Here is a 24,580-nt window from a genome sequence, read left to right on the forward strand (position 1 = left end):
TTGCCCACCGAGACAAGGCCAGATGCATTCTGTGCAAAACGACGTTCAAGCTCGGCACCATGGCGATTAAGGCTGTCGAGAGCCACATGCAGTGCGTAAAACCTGAGAGCAGCATTTGGCGTGACACCAACACTAAAATCAGAGGTTTTGTGGATTTTAAACACAGTGGTCAAGCACCACTCTTAAAACTCCAATGAGGGGATAGGCGATCTCTTCTGTTTGGTGTTCCTGGTCCACAAAATATATATATGTGTGTGTATATATATATATATATATATATATATATATATATATATATATATATATATAACTAATTTTGGACTAGGGCCTTTCATCATAAGCGAGCTGATCTACAGCATCAACAAGTCTTTTGTTCAATAAACAGACAAAAAGTAAACTTGAATGAGTCTCATTGAGTGACACACATGCTAACACGACTACTTACTAAAGAAATCGTTAATTTGACCGGAATATTAATTTATTTAAGATTTAAATATGGTCCTCCAACTGTCATAGCAACAGTATGTTATTCATTCAGAAAAAAAAACTACCATAGAATGCTGTATATGACCAATCCGAATTGAGTATTTAACAAAGCTGTTCTGTGTCTGTGATTTGTTCTCTATTCTGCATTGTATGTGATTTGCCATAGTTATACATGTATATATAATCAGGAATATTTTTTATACTGTGTTATTGGCTATAACCATATAACTCAGCGCTATAGCTGCCATGTTGCTCCCTTTTCTCCATCATAATTAGCATCAAACCACTTCCATTTCTCCATTTAACAGTGCTGCTACCTGTGGTTTATGGGACTTATCAGCATGCTTGGAACATGTCATCCACCAATGAAATGGCTTGGCTGAAACTACCCATTTGTATTATGTGCCACATTATGCTGTCTATAGCTTTATTGTCCCTTACAGTTGGCTCAGCAGTGGATGAGAAAGCAGGTGCAGAGAGAGACAGTTTTATTCCCTCCCTCCCCCCCTTACCTTCTGGGAAATGGGGATGTGGAGGGGTGCCAGGTTAATGTACTTGACCCAATGAAGGCCCTGAGCAGAGCCTATGAAAACCCCCTTCCAGGGAGGCCAGGAGCCCGCCTGATTTATGGCCTCTTTGCTGGATGGAGTTTAGTATTTGGAACGCGGCAGAGGCATCGACAACAGCAGCTTTAACTCTCCCTCCCCTTACAGAGAGCAGTGAAGCCCGGCCCTAGACACGCCTCATAGCTCACTGCTGAGCCACTGCTTCATCTACAGTTGGCTCACGTGCAGCCGGGGCTCCGCTCCTCCATTTTGGGGAGTGGAGATTTCCAGCACAAGGTTATATAATTTCAAATGGTGACAGTAACTGTATGGGTGAAAGGGATGGAGCTGACATAGCAAAGTAATTAAAAGAATGGATGCTTTATTAATTCACACCATACGACAGATATGTTAGTATAGTCTGACCTTTTTGGCCTATTTTCTAACAGCTGATGGAAAATTGTAACATGGGTTAAGAGCCAGGCCCAAGACTGTGAATCCCCTCCGGCTAATGCCATATTTCTCAAAGTGGATATGAATGCGTAGTTTTACATTGTGAAAATTTCAATTGGCCCAGCCAACTGGAAGCAATCTGATTTTATTTCATCATCAAACCAGCAGAGTGATTCCTATGTGTGTGCATCTACCACTGCATATTCTGTATGTTTGAAAGTGGGTAAAGGAGCTATGTAGGAAGGTTGTTCATTGAATAACCCACTGAGCTCTTACTAAGAATCTGCTCTGTGAATAGCCCTCTGCCTGAGGCCTGTCATTTAATTAATACTCACTACAGTGTCTTTCACTGAGTACACAAAGGGTTTAACAATTTTGAAAAGGTGTAGATCTTAAAAATGAGTCTGGATTTTTTTTTTGTGCTTTTCCTCATCAATAGAAACATTCCTGCTAACGGTACTCTAAGTGAAGTACAGTCAGAATGGACTTAAAAGAAGTGTGTGTCTGTCAATAACATCCATTTAAGTTCTTTGAATGTTTGTGCTGTTCCATCTCTTTAATAAAGGAAATCTTAAAAGGAAACTATTTTTTTTTGTACAGTAGTTCCCAAACTGAAAGACAGCAATATGGTTTGTTGTACTTCTCTAGTTAATCAGTTAGTATAAATGCAAAAAAAAGTAGTTAAAGTTTACATTTTGACTTTCCCAGATGAATGTTGTTTGTCTATACTTTTTTTTATCTGTAACAAAGATTCCATAGAGCCCTACATTAAGTCAGTGCTGTCCCACTGTAACTCTTAAAAATACATAAAATCATCAGAGTCAACTTAGGGTCAGTGGGTAACCGTGCTTGTAATACGCTGGGGGAACCCTGGAGAAGCTAAAAATAGTCGTTTGTATGAGTAAATGCATCGGGGCCAAAGACTTATAAGGCATACTGTATGTATAATGTTATGTGTGTTCCTGCACTGTTATTGGTGTTGTGCTATGTGTTCTACAATGTGGGCACTGTTCCATGATGCCATGGTTGAAATACAGTTAGTTATAAAGAGTGAATGTGGTTAGACCATGAGTGCATGAGTGATGTGTGCGTGATTGATGACATGGTACCCAATTAAATTTTATGAGTTGTTGGCAAACATTCTGTCTCTCTCTGTTGTGTATTCTGTCAGGCATGAAGCCTCATGTTGCTCTAAAAGGGGAACACTGCCTTAATTCAGAATTCCTATCAAATATTTCCATGGCTTAAGAAAGTTCAATCAATATTCGTGAACATGAGCTATTCTCTTTCAAAGCCAGAAACTAGAGAAGTAAATCTCAAACTTGTCACGTCATTAAGTTTAAAGTGTGAAACAGAAAATGTTATAATATACTTCTATATATCCCTTTGGGTGCTCGGTGTCACCTATGACATCTTTCACAGTTCATTGTCTATGAAGCAGCTCCACTCTTTATAATTGATGACATTACAAATTTTAGTTTTAGAGCTCTAGCTTCTGGATTTGGGAGACAGTTGGATTGATTTGCTAATATTTTGGGGCTTTTTTAAGACCGTAGTAATAACATGTATGAATTTTGAAAATGGGGTATAGTTCTCCTTTAATAAACAGAAAAGAGCTTGCTATGCACTGAGGTGAAAATACAATCCATTGATATTTGATGTGGTAACAACCATAAAAAGAAAAAAGATCTGCAAAGTAAAAGGCAGCTTTTCTAGATTATATACTCTACCTTAACTTAAAAATAGTACATTGGCCCAACTTGAAAATATTGAAAGTGAGTCATTATTTTTCAAAGTTGAGTCAAGGTTGAAATGTTTACAGCTGTATCGCTTGATAGTATTCTGTTATTCAGCACATGTATTGGCAGCGGAGTGTGTAACGGCTTGTTTGCACTACTCAAACTCCATGAACAGAACTCCCCACGCTCTCCTGTGGTTGTTAATCTATATTGCAGGTAAAAGAAAAGAGCAATTTATGCAGCTTGTAAAAGACTTTCTCAAATCAGTGACTGATGGGCAATATACCTTGAAAACGGAATCTCAAAGAGTCTTTACTTCATGATAAAACACAAAACACTGTAAGGTATGGTTTTTGCCTACTAATTCTTTTGATTCTTGGTCTCTTTTGGCAGCGCAATCCGCATCAGTCGAAAGGGATGGCATATGCTTCTCAACTTCTGTTTCCACACGGCTCTGACCTTTGCTGTGTTTGCCGGCGGCATCAATCGAATCAAATACCCCATCATCTGTCAAGCAGTAAGTGCACTCCCTTTTCATTCATCCCGGTCCCAAAGCTTTTCAAAAAATTGATTATGAATGTCTATTCAGGTGTTGGCAACCAGCGCCCTGAGTGCAGTATGTGGACGTATAGTAACCCGGCTTTATATGTCTTTCATGCTTCAGCTGCATGTATGGTCTAATTACCATTACTCTTTTGGTAAAGTGTTGACACGATAAGTCCTGATGATTCAAGCTTTCCCATCATGAATGCACTCACTCTCTGTCTCTCTATTGTCTGCATCTACTTTTCTTGCCTGGGGTTAGTGGTGGGCCTTATAGCCTACATGTTATATCGTTTTGGGTGTTTTGGAAGGTGGCAGTAAATTAAACATTTTCTATTCATTAGAATTCCATGCAAATATGTTACTTTAACCATGTCACTGTTCAATAAATGACAGTATCACAGGTATTCTCCTATTTTAATTTCCATGCACACTTTTGAATGAAAAACGCTTTCAGTGGTCACACTGGTGAACAGGTTTTGTCTGTAGATGGTTTGCCAGACCTGTCTCCACAGCACTGTATCAGTGTTGGAGTATGGTCTGGCTGCACGAGTTAAGGTTCTGGTGTAGTCAAGCCCCCACCACAGCGACTTCCTGCTTGATACAATACTAAAGTGCCAAAAAATGCAGTTCACCTAGTGTCCACTAGGGGCAGGTTTCATAATAGAACAATTTCTCATTGACCCCCATGTTAAACAGGCTGTGTTCACAGCATAATTAAACCTATTTAAGATCATATCTCCAAGACAACACTGAGGAGGGTGATTTTTCTGTTGTACCAGGCTAGTTTTTATTTTATTGGAGGTTAAAGTTTATAAATAATTAGGGGCGCAGCCTTTGAGTGACAGGGTCAAGTTGAGAAAACACACCTCAGCGGAGAGGCTATGTCCATTTTTTTATACAGTTGTGGGTGTAGTAGGCCCAGGATGGCAGGCTTTATACCTACACTGTACCTCTGGTAAGCCAGACTAGTATACTATTCAGCAAAAGGCCAGTGGTGTTCATTCACCTGGTAAAGACTGTACGGCTCAAAGCTCGCAGATACTCAGCATCCACAATTGTGAATGACCCCCTTTTTTGGATATTAGTCTGTCAACTTTTGGATGGATTTCAATTACATTCATTGTCCCCATAGGATGACTACCACTGACTTTTCCTCTTGGGCCACCAGCATGTCAAAGTCTTCACTTATCCCATGAAATATGTCAACATCTCCTACAAGGATATGTTACAGATTTGAATGGTTCCCACAGGATGTATCCTCATGGCTTTGGTGGTCTGCTAACTTCTCTTCTAGCGCATCAATGAAGTTGAAATTAATGACAATGATGATAATACCAGCAATAACGACTTTTAGATGGATGCAATTCTCCAGCACACCTCAAACCCAACACTTTGTTTTTTGACTAGATACTTGCAAACGTGATGACATTCCCATCAGCATCAGCTGTACTTTGCTAATTAGAAAAGTTTAGCAAGCATGTACTTCACCCATGCCTCAAAACCAAAGGTGACCAAGCCGTTTCTGTTGCTGCTCCCAGGCTCTGGAACAGCCTCCCATTCCACATTAAGTCCTGCTCCACCATAGAGAAAGTTAAATACAATTTAAAGACCTACCTTTTTCATTTGCTTTTTGTGCGGTCTGAGGCATGGCTTTTATCAAGTTCCCTCTTAATGTATTTCTAATGCCCTCTTACTGCTTTGCTTTACTTCAACTTTGGGCTTGCCTTCTCTTTATTATTGGATTACATTTTGTATTGTGGCCTGTTGTGTAAATAATGAGAATGCTCAACCTTTAATCTACACAGTATGAATAGGCAAAGGGGGGAAAATGGTTGTCTAAAGTCCCTCTGGACCATCACACCATCTACTGCCTGAGATGATGGATGTATACGGAAGCCAGACGCATCTTGTAATACAGGAGTGTTTCCCTGAAGTTGGACTTTCTGACCCTTTGCAATCAGTGTGTGGTCACATGGGATGTGCCTCCATCACTGCAGCCCACAATTATGAATGAGCGAGCGAGTCTTGCGGAGGGACATAGAGATTTGGTATGTCAGGATAGATTTGGAAACAGGGCAGAGGAATGCTTCCTTTCCTGCTGGGGCCTCACTATTTTTAGGTTGTTATACATCAAGAATGCAGGTGGAAGAAGGAGGTAGAAGGAGGAAGAATATGAAATTGTAAGGAATATAGTAAATACAGAATGTGTTTAACATTTAAAGGAACTGGGGGAAAGAAAGATTCTTGTGGAATCTTGTGGAAGTTGAGTGTATTGGTGATGGAAATAGCAAAACTATTTTGAAGTGACAGATAAGAGATCGTACATATGTTTGAGGCAGTTGAAATCTGTCGAGATAAGAGTTGGTGACGAAAAACAGAGAGAGAAAAAAAGAGTAACATTTTTCTTTTTGTTTAACTTTTTCAAATGGTTGGAAAGCCATATGGTCTTGGAGTATTTCCTTTCCAGTTGATTGATAGCTGGACTTGTTCAGGTTGTGAGCATAAAACACCAGCTGGAAGCAGAGGATTCTGCTGTCAGCTCACCTCCGCATGGGTACATTTACTATATGTAGCCACAAAGAGATTGATGCACGCATATTTTCTACTTTTCACGTTTCAACTGTCTTCACTCATTCCCTCTTCTCTAGCAATGGGCCTTGTTCACTCCCTTATTGGTTTGGGACTTAGCTATTTTTCTTGCTGTCACAAGCACTTTAGGTGGCCCCTTATTCCATTGAATAAAGATTCCACCCCTACATGCTGAGATGCATGGCGTCATACTTCATGCCTGATCTGCCTAGCACGGGGCTAGGCGACAAGGAAGTCTGTGAGAAGGCACCGTTCTTGTCACAGCCGTCAAGTGTTCCTCCACAGCTGTAACTGACACAAAACAGATGGTGTTTGTCATAAATTGCAGCTTCCTTCACTCACCTGCTCCCTGCCATTTAACGTCACGCTAATAACTTTACAATATACTTGACTCTTCACTCTGCTGAAAGTCATGTGGAGGATTGGGTTAATATTCTAAATACTTTCCACCCAGATCAAAATACACTGGCACCAAAATTAAGTTTTCAGGATACTTATACTATAAATGATCACCATTTTCTAATGAGGCATTCGTTTTTGAGGGCTAATAAGTTAGAGCCTCACCAATAAAGTGATAGTCCTATATTAACAGCCAACACGTGAATGTCTTTGAACTATGGGAGGAAGCCGGAGAACCCGGAGAGAACCCACGCAGACAACATGCAAACTCCACACAGAAGGACCCCAGCTGGGATTTGAACCAGAAACCCTCTCACTGTGAGGCCGCAGTGCTATCCACCACACCCTAACCCTACCAAATATACCCTCCTCCAAAATACCAAATTAAGACGGCAATGAATTATTGACGCAATCAAAATCAATTATACAATTTTTTTATAAATGGAGGGCTGTTCAGATTTGCTTGTAAGAGTTGTAATTAGTATAAAGCCATTTGAAGTATCAATAAATACATATCAAATAAATACAGTTTTAAATTAAAATATTTTTTTAAAAAACAAGCCCTGGAACTGTATCATTAATATTCTGACAGCCCAGTGTGTCCTGTAAAAGATGTATATAACATGTTTGTGCATTAAAGTGTTGAGGTTATACACACATATTATTATCTGATTATTCAATTACTATTATTATTAGAAAATAAATGGTACTGAATAGAGTTTACACTTCCTGTCCAGCAGTGTGAGAGCAGGTGTTGTTGACAAAGCCATGTAAAGTAGTTGGCCCTGCTGTTTCTCTTTAGCACTCATTCATTTATCTTATTTTATCCCAGGGCCTTTGAATGCTTCTTGCTGCTCCTCCTTTACCCAATCACTGCTAACTGGGCAACTCTCTGCAGAATTGGGCAGGAGCCCAGATAGTCTGCTGCTCCACTGGGATGGAGGCAGGCACCACAAGACGAAATTTGGGATAATTACAGGACTGCTTGGGGAAATCTGTGATCACACGGTGCACACATACACATACACATACACACATACACGCTGAGTTCTCTCCCCTATCATCCCACCTTCCCTCTATAGACACACATGCACCCTGTTCCCTCCTCCCAGGGGGACACATAAGTACACGCTCTCCCTCCGACAGAGGGAACTTCAAGGATCTATGAAACTAGCTTTGGCAGCTCTCGCAGCACTTCAAGCATGTACTCCCCCACCCAGCCCTCTTCCCTTACCAGCTCCACCTGCATCCTATATACTCATCTTCCTGCTTTCTATCTGTATGCCACTCTTCAGTCTTGCACCGCCTCCCCGCCCACTGTGGCACTGCCGCTATGCAGCATCCGATGTCTTTACGACCTCAAAGTCAAAGTCATCTCTGATCTCTATTTCTGTACTTTCTTTCTCCATCAAGGCGCGTTTTGTCATTGATTCGAGTAGCACCCCAGCTGTCGTACTCCATCCTCTGTTTGCTTGTATTAAGCAGCACAACATACAGTAACCTTGTTTTCCCTCGCCTTACCTTATCTTACCTTAGACCATCACATTTGGATTAGACATCTCAGTTAATTGTTCAGTGAATGTGACCAGCGTTAAATAACCTATTAAATTAGCAACGAACATGGCTGAGGATGTGACCTGGATCTTAGGTTACACCCAACTGTCAGCTTAAAGATGCCTTACACAGGATTTCCTCATTAGTGTGCCTCTGTGAAATTAGTTGTGATGGCAAACTCTGGAAAAATGTATTTAAAAAAAGGCTCTAGACATTACTGTATCTGCAGTGATTTACTTTGTATTTCCACTGGGTCCAATTTGAGTGTTCCTGAGCTCATTTCCCCGCATGTGAAGCACTTCCGGTAGACTGGTTACTTATGCATCCAAAACAGTAGGGAGCCGATATAATGAATATGCCCATAGAAGACAGCTTAGAAGGACCTTTGAATTTAGCTCTGTTAGCATATGGTAAAATTGTTAAAATAAGTCATCTGACATTGTTATCTTGACAGAAAATGCTGTCTGGTATTACTGTTTTGTACCATTCTACACTATCCACTGTTACTGTGTGTAAGGTGCTAACATGCTCTCTGTTTCACTCTAGATTTTGTATTGCTATGTGATGTCTGGGGATGAGTCACACGCTGTATCTTTCTTCTGATTAAAGAGATATTTTTTCTGACTTGAATCCAGCATGTGTCTTGGCAATGTGGGCAAATGAACGGTGTTTGGCTTCCCTCCGTGTCCGCAGCTTACAGAGCTCAGAGCACCTGAGGTCCACAGAGAGTCCGCACACATCATCCAACCGATGATGGGAAATGCACTGACGTGTTTCGACGGATTTCGGCAGCCTCTGCTGCTCTGCTTCTCTGCTCCACAAGGATCTCTACCAGGGAGGAAAGCCAAACACCATTTAGTATCTACCCATTCCCATTGCCATGATGACACAGAGATGGTTTAAAATCAGATGAATTTAAGATAATTCAGACAAAAACAGTCATAAAATGAACAGCTAATTGGGTTTTTTGGTTGTTTCTCTTCAAGTACTATGACAGAAGATGTTATGGAAGCATAGTAGCGAAAAATCTAAAAATGTATCAGTGCTTGAAAAAAAAACTTTTTTTTTTCCACGTAAACATTGGATCTCCGCTGACAGTATGATGGAAATTATTGAAATGAAAAAAACAGCATGATGTAAAATAAAGTTAATTGAAACACATTATAGGAGTGGTAAATTACCATTTTAGTAACATTGATTAATCAAAGCTACATTTCATCACCTGTTGTAGTTTGGTGTGTTTGTAGCACACTAAGAGCAGACAGATTCACAGTAAGCCTGTAGTGGTGACTCCTCATTAATTTCACATTAAATCCCATTCTCTGTGACTTGACTTGTATCAAACATGACATCTTTGTCTTGTCTTGTCTTGTCTTGTCTTATCTTGTCTTGTCTTGGCACATGTGTTGCTATTTTAAGCAAATGTTGACTGTATGTTGTGATATACTGTAGTATGCATGTGGGATTTCATGGCTCTAAACGCAGTTGGATGAAACTGCAGACGGTCTTTTTAGTGACCTCACATGCATGCAAAATACAGAATCAGCTTTTTGGCTGGCACATTGTCACATGTTTAAATGAAAACACTTTTTATGGGTTTGCAGTTTGATTAGTTTATGCATCAATGACATCCATCGTAAGTGATGAAAGAGGGAGTTTGAGGCAACAGAAGCTGTAGCTTTCTAATGGGCACACATTGATCAGGTTTTCTGGGGTCGTTTCCAGCTCCTGGTTTGTTAGCCTCCTGATCATTGTGCTGCTCACTGATCCGATCATTGACTGAAATCATGCATTTACTCAGATTTTCTACTAGCAAAAGGACACCAGGCACACAGAAACTACGAATGGTAAAATATCAAAATAGGACGGTGTCTATAGGTATTATCATACCTTACCTACCATACTTATATTATATTATTCTATAATATATATAATATACCTCCTTTCTCTATATTTAAAGGTACCATATTGTAAAAGGTGAGATTTACGTGTGTTTTTTTAATAATAAAGCAGGTGAAGGTGCTACATAAATAATCTGAGTATCAAAACATTCAATCCACAGATAAATGCACACGTATTCCAGTATTCAGAAACTGTGTCTTTAAACGAGGTTATAGGACTTCTGTGGGGTTGTGCTACTACAGTATCACCTGATGGGGTGTTGAGGGGGTATGGGATTTGATATTTGATTATTATTTGATTTTGCTTCCTGTGTGCTCATCTGTCTGCAGATGTGGAAGACCCAGGAATGCTGACCAATCAGAGCAAACTTTTTTGGGAGGGAGGCCTAGGGCACTCTCGCACTTAGCCCAGATAATCTGTGCTGTGTTTTTAGCGTGATTGTCCCGATCCCTCTTCCCCCACAGCTTGCACTCACATTACTTGAAATGATCCACACTCCACCTGCACATCAGACCACCACGAAACCTTCGGCGGCATCTTTTTAAATTTCTGTCGTGGGGTATCTACAGTAAACAGACATCAGGACAGCCATCAATGCTTGTGCTTGTACGCATGGGCATGCTCGTACATGTGCAACCGTGCTTTACTAAAGCCCACCTCTCTCAACCGGGTCTCGACCGGGAACTGTACCGCGCTTAAGCACGGAACAGTTGTACTCGCACTGGTCAAACAAACTAGACTTTAGCCTGTGAATTGTGCTTGGGCATGGGACAAATGGATAGTGAGTAGACCCTTAAAACGACAGGTACTTAAACAGAGTGTTTCAGACAGAGGGTGAATACAATCACATTCAGACAGACATTATGAGGAAAAAAATGTTTTGTTTGAACATTAAAGCATGTAAACATGTTTTAGTAGAAACCAAGTACGAACCTGAAAATAAGCAGAATATGGGACCTTTAAGTCAGACTGACCAATATTGACTGATGGTAGGTGTATGAGTATAGTCCACTAGTCGTTTAAACGTTGTCGGCATGAGAAATTCTAGTAATTTATTAATCTACAAAACTGTTACACTGTTAAAATGATCCTTATCAACCAAACAGGAGAGGGCAGCAATAAAGCAGCTTTTAAATGTCAGCCAAATGAGTTGTTGGGAAACAAAATTTGAACAAAGAGAGAACAGTCATTATTAGCATGCCTACAAGAGGATTGATGTCAAGAAAAAGGAAAACAGGTTCTTTTCAGCACACAAACAAATGACCAATGTGATAGTTTCTCTGGTGACACCAATGTCTGACTGCTGTTGTGGATCACTCGTCCGTGGATTTCCTATTTGTTGTCCTAGTGGATGATCTGGTTTGGAGTTTGGCATCATTGTTTGGTTGCTCACTAGTCTGAGATTAGTGCGTTTGCTCTTCATAGAATCTTTTTTTGCTTTGCTGTTATATTAACTGTTGTTCCAGTTTTATTTCGGTGGTTTGGTTTCCTTTCAGCCTGTGTCTTGAGCTCTCATTGGCTCTTGGACATGTCCAGATATTTAGCCAGCAAGCCCCTTGGCTCTGAGCAGTTCACATATAGTGCTTGAGCACCAATTTTCGAGTGCCGAGCCAACACCGATTTGCCTCTGATGTGGAACTTTTGGCAAGGAGCTCCAAATGCTCAGGGCTAAACTCAATTAGTGTGAACTATGCATTATGTGACAAGGGTCTTAATGTTAACCAAACCAAATTATTTTTCATCCAATAGATAACTTTCTGGTAAAAACCAAAAAGGCTTTCTGGTGAATTGAGAAGAATGGCATACTTAGAATGGCATTTTTTTTCAACCTGCAAGATAAAGTTGCCACTCATGGCTCATCTCAATTGGGTTGTCTGAAACCTGACTTAAATCTATGACTCTGATTCTCAAATATAAGAGGTCTCTGGAATTGTACTCATACACACACCTCAAAACTGCATCTGTAGTCTGAAAATTTAAAAAATTAAATGGGTTAATTGCATATTCATAATGTAACTTAGCAACTAATGTGAAGACTCAAATGGTAGGATCTTTATTAAATATTTTTAAAAAGCTGCCAAATGGACATTGCTTGCAGCCTTTATTTATGATGGCTAATGCAATTTGACTTCCTGCACTAGAGGTTAGCGCTTGTTTTTTTTGTTTTTGTCTTTTTCATCAGAAAGTTGAAACTTAATCAGCTAATTTTGATCAGTGTGTGCACTCTTAACTTTGCCATATCTGTTCATTTCAGCACCTCTCCTCTCCCCTTATTTCAACACCACAAACACACTTCCTTTCTGTCTGTTCTTGGCTCTAATGGAGCTCCGAAGCGTGCAGTCTCAGCAGCAGTGATTGACTTACCACCCCCTCTTTGCTCTCTATAACCAGCTCAAGGACACTTCCAATTAGCATCTGAACTCTGGTACACTAGCTTCATTCCCTAGGTCTACCAGGCTGGAGAGAAGCCATTTGATTTGGTGTCTCAGGTTGTCAGCGCCTCATGAACAGACCGACTGGGTGGAGAAAAGGCTTGTTGCATTTCGATTTTCTCCCTCCATTCTCCTTTCTCTCTCTCTCTCTCTCTCTCTCTCTCTCTCTCTCTCTCTCTCTCTCTCTCTCTCTCTCTCTCTCTCTCTACTCTTTCTATGAGCTGGCAAAGCCTTTAAACAAAGTTAGATCAGTTCCCCCATTCAAACATGATTCATGAATATTAAAACGAGTAACAGTGTAGATATGTATACAGTACAATTTGGAAAACAATCACGCACTGATAGTTGTCAACGTGACTATCATTTATATTCAGATTTGTTATTCACAGTGCACACCTTGTGTCCTCTAACTCAACTGATAAGGAGCTGCTCAGCATCCACCAGTAAAACCTCACCATAATGTTCTTATCCTATACAACCTTGATGATTCAATAGCACTTTTTGAACCTGTCTTTCCATTCTTGTATTATTGTCTTTTAGTGAAGGACAAGACAAAGCAGTCAGGGCTTGAAGGAAAACTTCTATTGAGACACCTTTGCAGTGACATTGATGTTTTTGAGAGAGGAGTGGCAGCGCTTCCTGAACATATTTTCTTTGGTTTACAGGAATTTAATGAATGTCTGACATTTCTCAAAGAGACATACTGTATAGTACATGTTTATATGAGCAAAAGTTCAGAGAAGTCAAATAAATAACTCAGTGTATCCTCTTTCATCCTGTAACAGGTCGGGGTCGTGCTGCACTACTCATCCCTGTCGACTATGCTGTGGCTCGGGGTGACGGCCAGGAACATTTATAAACAGGTGACCAAGAAGCCTCCGCAGAGCCAAGATGGTGACCCGCCTCCGCCCCCTAAACAGCCCCTGTTGAAGTAAGCACATATGTCCTCTTCAACTCTGACTGCCTTGAGACAGAAAAGTAGATAAACAGCTGTGTACATATGTTTTTGTGCCTGTGTGTGGGTGAGACAGGTGTCTTTGGTCTTGTTTGCTGTGTATGTATTTTTAGGGCCAAGGACCAATTTACTGTACAATTTTTTGCCTTCGTATTTTTTTTTTTTATTAGTACATGGCCTGACTGAGACTGTGAGATGTAAGTAGAAGTCTTAACCAACCAAAGGCTGATTCTGTCCCAGTTTGTTCAAGCTGTGGTGGAAGAAGTATCCTGATCATTTACTGAAGTAAAAGTACCAATGCAACAACGTAAACATTCTCCATTACAAGTCAAAATTCTGCATACAAAATTCAGCCGAAAAAAGGTCCCTGTGACTAATATAATCTTACAAACTGTATATTACTAAATTGTTGTGTAACCAAGGTGTATGTAGCATTTTACTGTTGAAGGTTTTTAATACTTTATATACTGTTAGTTGGTCAGATGGTTCCCAATAAAATGGTCAGATGCCTCCGAAGATAAATCTGGGGTTCACAGAATGACTAATAGAGGAGGGAAGAAGAAAAACTTAAGTTAAGCTACATGCATTTGTATGAACTTTCTTTAGACATTGGACTGATTATTTGCTTTTTGTTAAATAGTGAGAGTGTTACCTCCTTGGTCCATACAACGTTTTTATAATAATATAATAAAATATATATAATAAGGGGCGACACGGTGGTGGTGGTTAGCACTATCGCCTCACAGCAAGAGGGTTTCTGGTTCGAATCCGGCTGGGGCCCTTCTGTGTGAAGTTTGCATGTTCTCCCCGTGTCTGCGTGGGTTTTCTCCGGGTTCTCTGATTTCCTCCCACAGTCCAGAGACATGCTCGTGTTAGGTTAATTGATGACTCTAAAATTGCCTGTAGGTGTGAATGGTTGTCTGTCTCTGTTCATCTCTATGTGCCCTGCGATAGACTGGCGTCCTGTCCAGGGTGTACCCCGCCTCACACCCGATGTCAGCTGGGATTGGCTCCAGCCCCCCGCGACCCCGACAGGGATAAGCGGTTGAAGATGAATGAATGAATGAATATAAAATTAGGTGTATATATAATATATATATATATAATTATATTACAAATATATATAATAATTATAAAAAAAAACACCCAAGAAGTTTGAACTTTAAAAACAACCAACGTTGCAACAAAGTGCTGTACATAAATAATCATAAAAATAAAACAAAACAATTAAAACATAAAAAATAAAAATAAACAGGTGCAAAGTCTCATGCAGGGTCGAAAGCTAAGGAGTAAAATAGGGTTTTAAGACTAGTTTTAAAAAATAGACAGTGAGGGGGCCTGTCTAATGTGCAAGGGTAGGGTGTTCCATAATGTTGGCGCAGCCACAGAGAAGGCTCTGTCCCCTCTGAGACCAAGCAGGAGCATAGGGATGAAGCAGCTCAGAGAAGTAAGGCAGGGTGAGACCATTTAAAGATTTAAAAACAAATAAGATAATCTTAAAAAGAGCTCTAAAATGCATAGTCAGCCAGTGGAGGGAGGCCAGAATGGGCGTTATGTGCTCCCTCTTGTGTGTTTCACTTAAAAGGCGAGCAGCAGCATTTTGAACTCGCTGGAGACGTACAAGGGAAGATTGGCTAACAAAATAAAGTGCGTTACAGTGATCCAGCCGAGGCGTGATGAAGGCATGGATTACTGTCTCAAAGTGCTGTCGTGCAAGAATGGGCTTCACCTTTGCCAGCTGCCTTAAATGAAAGAGGGGAAAAACAGTTTTTGTTGAAACTGCTAACAATCATAGATATCTGAAACATGGCCTCAAAAAGACACTGCTTTTTTGTACCGTGTCACAAGCCAAAAATATTGTTGAATCCTTTAACAAAAAACTATATTTTATAAGGTTAGCATGAGGTGTTTTTTATTTGTAAAATGTTATCCTGAAAAATAAGGGAAATCCACTTGATAAAATAATGAAGTGGAATAAAAAGTAAAATATCCGTCTCTTTCATGGTAGAAGTAGAAGTATAAAGTCACATTACATTGTTCACATTGAAATTCGGAGTATAGATATTGTTCTCCTTTAAGTACATTACTTGAGTAAATGATGTTTGCCATAGAAAGATGGATCAGTTTCCTTTTTCCTAATTACAAATCTCAAAATGAATGTTGTTTAAGGGGAGTGTGTATTTATTCATGTGTGTTAATTAGGTCATTTTGTTCTCTCTCCTCTTTGTGTGCAGAGGTGTGTTTATCGACTATGTATATGAGCGTATGCATATTGGTTTATGTATATTTTTTCCAAGTATTTTCTGGCTCATGTTACCTTTAGATGGCAACAATAGCATTACACAGATGAGTTATTGCATTGTTTATCTGCAGAGACATCCACAGCTAGTTTGCATTCTTTCAAGCCTCTAGCTTTGTTCACTCTGTAGTGACATAGCTGTCAGGTCTTCACATTTATACTGTGTTGGATCTCTTTGTGGATTTCCTGCACATTTGCTCATGTTAAAAAATTGCTTTTTAATCTATGTCACTGTCAGTCGTGAGAGAGGACGTTTAGGCTTTGAATGGTAATGACTCACTTAATGTGAAAATTAGTCTAGAGGAACCAAGTGAGTTCCTTTTAATCAGTCAAATTTATGATATAAGGCCTGTTTAGCTCACACTCACCTGCTGCAGGTGATGTTCAAGCTGCAAACTGCTGCTTAGCAACAAAAACTATGACAGAGGGAGTTGTATAAGACTGACATCCCTTTAACTGAATATGAATTAGTTTTAACGTCTCAATATTTCATGTCTTTCCCCGCTGAGCTTGTCAGATCATTTTACTGTTTTGGGATTCTCGTGAAATTCAAAAACTGTTTAACTAAAGCCATTAAAAATAAAGCAATAACTGGAATAGGGAATTATAGAGGACTGGCAAACAGCTGTTTTAATGTTATCTGTTGTTAGTGTATGTTTAACATATGCACTGCCGTCACCTTATCCTTATCGCATTATCTGTTGCTTTTTATGCTCCCGCCCTGTGTGTCCCAGCCAGGTGTACTGGCTGTACATGTAATTGTATTGATTACAAGAACATTGAAATTATTTCATTACGCTTAAACTCAAACTGCCAAACTCAGAAAGACAAAATATAAAAAATAGAATCATAAACATGAGAACAATGCATAAACATAAAGTAAAATAATACACACACACACACACACACACACACACACACACAAAACCAAGTTGACGACTGAGTTTGTTTTTGAATATGGACAAAGTTGTGATGGACCTCAGGTCATCAGGCAGCTTGTTACAGGGAGCAGAACCACAGTAACTGAAGGCACCATCATCAAATCTGGATCTAATTCTGGATATAGAGGACCATTGCCTGATTTCCTGAGAGGCCTGATCAGATTATGAGTAAGCCAGAAATGTACTGATGACCAATTAAGTGTTTTAAGACTATTGGCAAATTTTTGAAGGTGATTCTATACTTTTCTGTATCAGAGTAATTTGTATGAATGAAAATGTACTTGTAAGGACTCTGGCTTCTGTATTTTGAAAGAGTTGGAGCTGCCCTACTGATTGTTTGCATACTATTGCAACTAGAGCGTTAAAGTAGTCTAACTCCTCAAAGGACGAGGAGGAGGAAGGAGAAAGAAGTGAATGACTTAAAACAACCTGTTACTATGGCATCACCCCAGTGCTATAACTAATTACCTCAATCATCAAGGAGGCTGCGGAGCCACAAGCCTTATCACAAATCTAAATGCATTTATCCTTTTGACACATCAAATTCCTATTTGCTTAGACGCACACATCAGATTGAATTTCTGCTTTTTTTCCCACTTATTTTCCACTTCATTCCATTTCTGCTTACTCTCACATTTGGTATGTTTAAGAGGATCAGCTTTTGGACACATACAGTGCTCTTCCCCTGCGGTGAGAAGGTGCTGTGTGAGCTCTTATGTGCACATTGCAACTGTGCTGCAGAGCTGAACTCCAGAAGGTTCAACAAGAAATCCTTTTAAGGGAAGGTTTGAGAGCAGAGATACAGAGGCAAACAGAGGGTGCACCATAGAAAATGCCTGTTGTCATTTAATGTTGTATTCAGTTTTAGTGGCATTCCATTAAAGCTTTTTAGAAAACATCAAATGTCATTTCAGTTGCTTGAAATTTCTTGAGCATTTTGAAATATTTTGTAGATGATATAGGGAATGACCCCACAGAAGAAAATTATTTAAACATGTGGAGTTGCACTGGATATGAACCCTACTGGAATAACTTACTGTTTTGCTTTCTTTTGGATAATTTAGAGGATTCTTAGGACACATGTAGCACTCCCATGGACATTTATCAACCATACACCTGGAACTAATCTTTACATAAAAAAGAGCATTATCATATGTCTGGCATTATTAAAACTGGAAATTGCTCAATAATGTATTCCTGAAGAGGCACTGAAAGTCACTGAGGATAAGGATCCCCCTCAACCCTATAAGCAGCACTTTCCTTGCAAAGCAAATCCTTAGACACCTGCGTGATTGGGGTTTTTAATATGGAACGTTCTCAAGGCTCTCCCATCATGCACCGCTTGTGAATGAGATAATTCGCCCAGGGGCAGACGGGTGGGGGATCGTGTGGCGCGGCAGTCGAGTTGATCCACAGTGATTGACTGTAATGCTCCCCGTCAGACAGGCTCATGCAATGAGACTTAGCAGCTGGAGACAAATCAATTTCTGCTCAGAGCATCCCCCCTCCCAGCAACCGACCTGTTCCTCCTCATCTACCTCTTTGCCTGTCCTTCCACTCCTGACGACATCTAATGGCATATCCAGCAGACCATCGCACTGACCTTTGTCAAAAATCTGCTGCACTGTGTTGTACCGCACACATTTAACGCCTCTGTTCATGCTATTAACTGACACTCATCTGGTGTGATGAGTGCAGATCATTCCTCTGAACCAATACTTCACTTTAAAAGAACATTTTCCCTTCTAGTATTGAATACATCTGTTGAATGTCAACACCAGCATTTCTCTCCGGCTGTCAATATTAAGAATTCCAATCAGGCCAATTCAATTCTTAGAAGCCACAGTCTGACACACACACACACACACACACACACACACACACACACACACACACACACACACACACACACACACACACACACACACAGAGTAAAGTAATATCACATAAATCTGCTTTTCTCTTGTTGGGGATGTTTTAGAAAAAGCTATTTTTAGCTTTTGAAAGGGAAATGACTAGTATCAGTGACTGCTGATGCATGGACTATGAGATATGTGTATTCAAAAATGAAACGGTCTAGTGAGGTAGAATACCTCTCTTAAATCCCCAAACACCACTGGAAAGAAGAACATTAAATTAATCTCTAGTAGACTGTTACACATTGCAGTTTTAAAGCAATAGTTTGACATTTTTTGAATTATGATTATTTGCTTTCGTGGCGAGTCAGATGGGAAAAGACAACACTCAACGCTACAGCTAGTTGGGATGAAACAGCTCGCTTGACTCTGTCCACGCAATATAAAGTGTGTCTGCTCAAGCATCAGGGTGGCACATAACTCCTCATTAAACCACAACCTGAAATGTTAAGTTTCGTACGGATTCAATTCAATATAATGTCTTAGTTAGATAACTTTATAAGTATAAGATTTTGGCTATCATCATATCTATCTGCGGTGGGATCGGTCTTCTCATTTAAAGGCAGAATGAGTAGGATGGAATAGGATTGTTGGCTGCTATCTGCAAACATAATATTCAACTCATTCCTGTGACACAAAGGTTACGGTTCTCACCATACATCACTCTCGTTAATGAACAAGCTCTGTCTGCACGGCGTTTTGCCTCTCACTTTACTTGTTTGTTTTTTTTATTGCTTTGCACTTTCTTAGCTTCCTCTTGGATGCATGCTAATAATCTGGCACCTGGTCACTATATTTAGCTACAGGTGCAGGGTCTCTGCAGATACAGACACCACCACACACTTCTAGGTGGTCATTAGTAAGGATTTAGATTACTTTTGTAAGAGTCAGTACATTGTTTTTATATTGTATTTAATATTTTTTTATTGGAAAATCTTATTCTACCATTAACTCAGTAAATAAGGGAATTATTTCTTAAATGTTTAACGTATTGCTTTAAAGTTGTACTCCATAAGAATTGAGATATGCTACCTTGTTTCTAGCAGCCTCTTTGGCAGTAAGATGTAACTGAAGGCGAGCCTGTTCTTTCAGAGCCCTCCATCGTACATCATCACGTTCAAAGTCCCTATGTGTTGACTATTTATTTTTTGTATTTTTTATTTTTTGTTCTTTTGTAACCTTTATTGAAACACATTCGCCCTTCTACTTCTACTACTTTTGATCAATCACCATTAATTTTACTCACTTTTTGATAGATCTTAACTTAAAAGACAATTAAATACCGTATTTTTCGGATTATAAGTCGCATTTTTTTTCATAGCTTGGACGGGGGTGCGACTTATACTGTGGAGCGACTTATGTGTGAAATTATTAACACATTACCGTAAAATATCAAATAGGCCAGGCTATTATTTATCTCAGTCATGTAAGAGACTAGGGGTATATCAGCAATCGTCACACACACACGTCAATCAATCAAAATTCGGCGGGGGCGGGTCATGGCAGAAGTGTATTGTGAAAAAAAAGATGCTACCTGCTACTTCCGTACCTATGAGTTGGCAAAGTTGTTCAGAAGTGACACAGAGGAAGAAGAGTTCATTAGATTTAGTGATTAGGAGTGACAGAGTGTTTGGTAAACGTAGAGCATGTTCTATATTTTATAGTTCTGTGTGATTAGTGACAGAGTGTTTGGTAAACGTAGAGCATGTTCTATATTTTATAGTTCTGTGTGATTAGTGACAGAGTGTTTGGTAAACGTAGAGCATGTTCTATATGTTATAGTTCTTTGAATGACTCTTACCGTAATATGTTACGTTAACATACCAGGCACGTTCTCAGTTTGTTGTTTATGCGTCATATAACGTACACTTATTCAGCCTGTCTCCTCTATTCTATTTTTATTTTAAATTGCCTTTAAAGATGATATGTCTGTTCTTGGTGTTGGATTTTATCAAATAAATTTCCCCAAAAATGCGACTTATACTCTAGTGCGACTTATATATGTTTTTTTCCTTCTTTATAATGCATTTTCGGCCGGTGAGACTTATACTCCGGAGAGACTTTTAATCCCAAAAATACGGTAGATGAAAATCTTACGGATTACATCTTTAAAATGGGACCACTTCCGACATGCCAGATTTTCCAGTACATACATTACGATATCATAGCCCAGCTTTACCCATGAGTCTTTGCCCTGTGCTGGAGCTATATGACCGTCCGTTGCTCCAGCTGTGCTATGTATATCCTGGACCAGAGGGGACAGCTCAGCCACAAAACAGAGGACATTGCAAAAGCAGAGGAACAAGGATGGGAGTGGAGTCACTGTGTAGCTGCAGGCTAAAAGGCACTTCAGGGTCTATTTATATCAGATGATTGCTGTTCCTAAACTCACTCTAAAGCACATTGCACTGCATATACACAGCCATTTAGTTTGAAGGCCTTTTTCAATAGAACGGCCAATTAACATGTTCACAAAAAACAGAGTGCATTGGAAATAATTTGAATGAGAAGGATCGCCTTTTTGCATAAAAGCAGATCAGCATCTAGGCAGTAATGTTGGTCACACATGCTTTACATTTTTTACATATACACTACATGTGTTTTGTTGGGCACAGGCATGCAGTAAATGCAAGCAGGCTGTCCTAGAGGTATATAGGAGAATATAGCTAATAATACGCAGGGTGCTACATCCACTACTTCTTCTCATTTATGCTTATCTGGCTGACGGGTGTGTAAATGGCTTTCCGTTGGAGGAGAGTCCCCCCGAGGGAACCGCTCCACTCAGAGGCAGTGACAGGCCAGTAATGCCACCACCACCCCTCTTCACCCCCCCCCCCCCCCCCCCCCCATCAACGACCAAACCAACCCAGACAAACATCTTGATTGTAATTGAATTTTTGGGACGGGTGCTCTGTGACGGAGGACAGATTGGGAGAGAGAGAGAGACAGAGAGAGACAGAGAGAGAAGGAAGGAAACTGAGGAGGAAGATGGAGTGGTGGAAAGGTTAGAGCACTGACAGAGGTTGAGATTGGACTGGAAGGAAGAGGAAATAGCAGAGTGTTATATTGGAAAGTGGATGACAGTGCAGAGAGATGCGACAAGGACAGTGCGGAAAGGGAGCTGCTGGGGATTAGCTTTGTTCCTGCACTGAATTCTGTATACTGTGACGTAAGTGCATTGTTCAGATACTTGCCTGCCTACCTGAAGAATTAAAAAAGTATATTCACTTGGTGGTAGATGAGGACAGGTTAATCCCAGGCTGACATCAGAAATCCTTTCTCGAGAACTTTCAATTTTACACTACGTAAGCATAACTAATCACGGCAATATCCAACCCGAACACGGGGAGAAAGCTGCGACAGCAACATATGTGTCTCTTCAAAACTCTCTGCTATTGCTATTGCTATTGACATTTGTTCACAGTTGTCTGCTGACCTAGTTTGCATTCTGATACATTGCCCTATCTTGTCTTGTAGTTAGTTAAAAGCAAGTGTAAGGCCTCTCCACTGGACCGTTACTTGCTTGCTCTACATAACAGACAAGCTTCCAATTTATCACATGTAACCGTCTGCAGTGAATCTGAGAGATTTGGTATCTGATTGTCAAACTGATTCCAGCCTGGTAATCTGTCAGTCAGCGCAGCAGTGAGTTATCCTATCTGTAAAGTCTCAGGTGTTCTTTTTCCCCAACATTTACCAATAAAGGCCTTGTGATACTAAAACATGATCGAACAATCACTCAGCCGCTGAGCTGGATCAGACATGTTCTCGTACATCTCATTCTCTTATAAGTTATTAGATGACAGTTAAAACAAGTATGTGGCCATGGCTACAGTATGTGATATAGCACAACGGCTCATTCCCTCTGAAGCTTAATTAGCCTAATGTTATATTTCATTTTAAAATAAATCATGCTATTATCATGTGGATATGGGCTCTATATTTCACCTCAACAAATGTCACATACTCTATATGTTGATGTACTTTATCTTTTATAATATGTTGTTTCAGTCTCACTGAGCATAATATACAGTAGGTGCAGTGGACAGGGAGATAAAATGACTCAATGGCTAAAACTCCCACCTGTATACTCCTCATAGAGCTTATATGAAAACAGCTTTACTGAGTTTTCTCATTAGTGGGCCTGGTGAAGACAGTATATTGCTGCTGTCCTGTCAGCTCTTGAGGAGCTGTGCTGCTAACAGGAAAGCTACTTCTGAAAGCAGAGATGCCACAAAGGTCTGAGTCACTTTTGTTTGAAAGGATGGACACTTTGTAGCTCTTATGCACCAATGACTTCTTGCATCTGATGTATTGATGGTCAAAAAATGAATGAACAAACTCTTATTAGTGTGCGGTATGCATGGGCAGTTTATCAGACAGTGGGCCCCTGGGTATAGTAATGCACCACCTCTTTCACACACAGTATGAGCAAGACAGAGACTTTATAGTTGCTTAGCCTCTTTTGGTTGTTTTGTGTCTCTTTTTAATCATTACACATCTCTCTGTGGATTTGTGTCTCTGTGTAGTTACTTTGTGTCTCTTTTGTAGTCATTTTGTGACTCTTTATGGTTGTTTTGCCCATTTGTATAGCCTTTGTGAATCTTTTTGTATCTCTTTGTAACCTTTTGTGTCTCTTTGTAGTCCTTTTATGTTTCTTTGTGGTAAGGTTCTCTTTTAGAGAGACATTTTGCATGTGAAGGTTAGGGAGGGGGTGTGGGGGTGCGAATGTGGTGTCTTGTTGACACTTTGGGCCCCTCGGCCTGTGCCCAGTATGCCCGTTAATCCATCCATGATGTTATGTACCGGTTGAACATACTTGCTTTCATGGATGAAATAGAGTCAAATTGTTCAAAATTGCCCTCCTCTTTCCGCTTCTCATTTTGTTCTTATGCAGTAACGTTACGCAGTGCAGCAACGGCACTGAACGAACAAACTGCTCTGTTGTACTAGAACGTCTTCTACTTGCCCCTCAAAAAGAATGTCAGATCAGTGACATTTCTATAACATCGTGTCGATGGCATGTAGCCTACCTGTATATAATTGAGATGCTGAATGTAAGCATTAAATAGAAAATTCTAGTTAAGCAGAAATAGCTGTCAAACATGAATGTACCATAATGGAGCGTCACAGAGAAACTGACGCCAAATTTAGCAAAAAGTATAAACTCATAAAGGTTCAGTACATTCACTGTGCATATAGCAACTCGAAGGAATCGATTCTGTGAAAAGAACCGACCCGCCCGTCACTAGTCTGGTGTGAATTCCCAGAACGAGGCAAGTTGATGAAGGTCTATGGTTTTTATGGCAAGACGAGAACATTGCTATTGAAACCTGCTATCGAAGTTCTCCACAATAGAGATTTTACAAAGAGAGAATTGTCTTCCAAGAGTTTATTGAATCATTCAGTCTGTCATTCTCAAATGGGCCTCTGAGCTTGTTGGGCTGAGAGATGATGCTCTTTTTTGTAACTGCGTCACAACCCTCGGAGACAGATTGTCCTTTGATAGCTACACAGTATTCCTTCTGTCTATTTATTGCTCTACCTATCTGTCCTCCTGAGGCCTCTGTTTGCTGATAATTAAAAGCTGGAGGCCGAGTCCCGCAGCTTCACTTTTGTTAACATTTAAAAGTTGCATTTCACTCTCTCTCTTGGGAACCAGCAGTGTAACATTTTTACAAGAGCAGCAGAAAAGACAAAGGATCACACCGTGCACTTAGTCACAATAAGAGCATACAATCCATGCCTCGAAATGAAAATTTTAAACCTGTGTAAGTTGATTAATTTTGAAATCTGACTGAAAGACACTTCAAAACTCTTTAAA

General features: G+C 40.0%; 1 protein-coding gene across 1 annotated transcript in view; it reads left to right on the plus strand.

Annotated features, from left to right (window-relative positions):
- The window catches only part of adgra1b (adhesion G protein-coupled receptor A1b), a gene marked incomplete at its 5' end in the record, with an annotated part of 178,159 nt that overhangs the window by 151,173 nt on the left and 2,406 nt on the right, over positions 1-24,580 (plus strand). The window contains 2 exons of the mRNA XM_083922752.1: positions 3,617-3,740; positions 13,431-13,576. Coding sequence (XP_083778878.1) covers positions 3,617-3,740; positions 13,431-13,576 — 270 coding nt within the window. The remainder of the gene's footprint in view (positions 1-3,616; positions 3,741-13,430; positions 13,577-24,580) is intronic.

This window comes from Echiichthys vipera (assembly GCF_963691815.1).
Source record: "Echiichthys vipera genome assembly, chromosome: 11".
Classification (NCBI taxonomy): Eukaryota; Metazoa; Chordata; class Actinopteri; order Perciformes; family Trachinidae; genus Echiichthys; species Echiichthys vipera.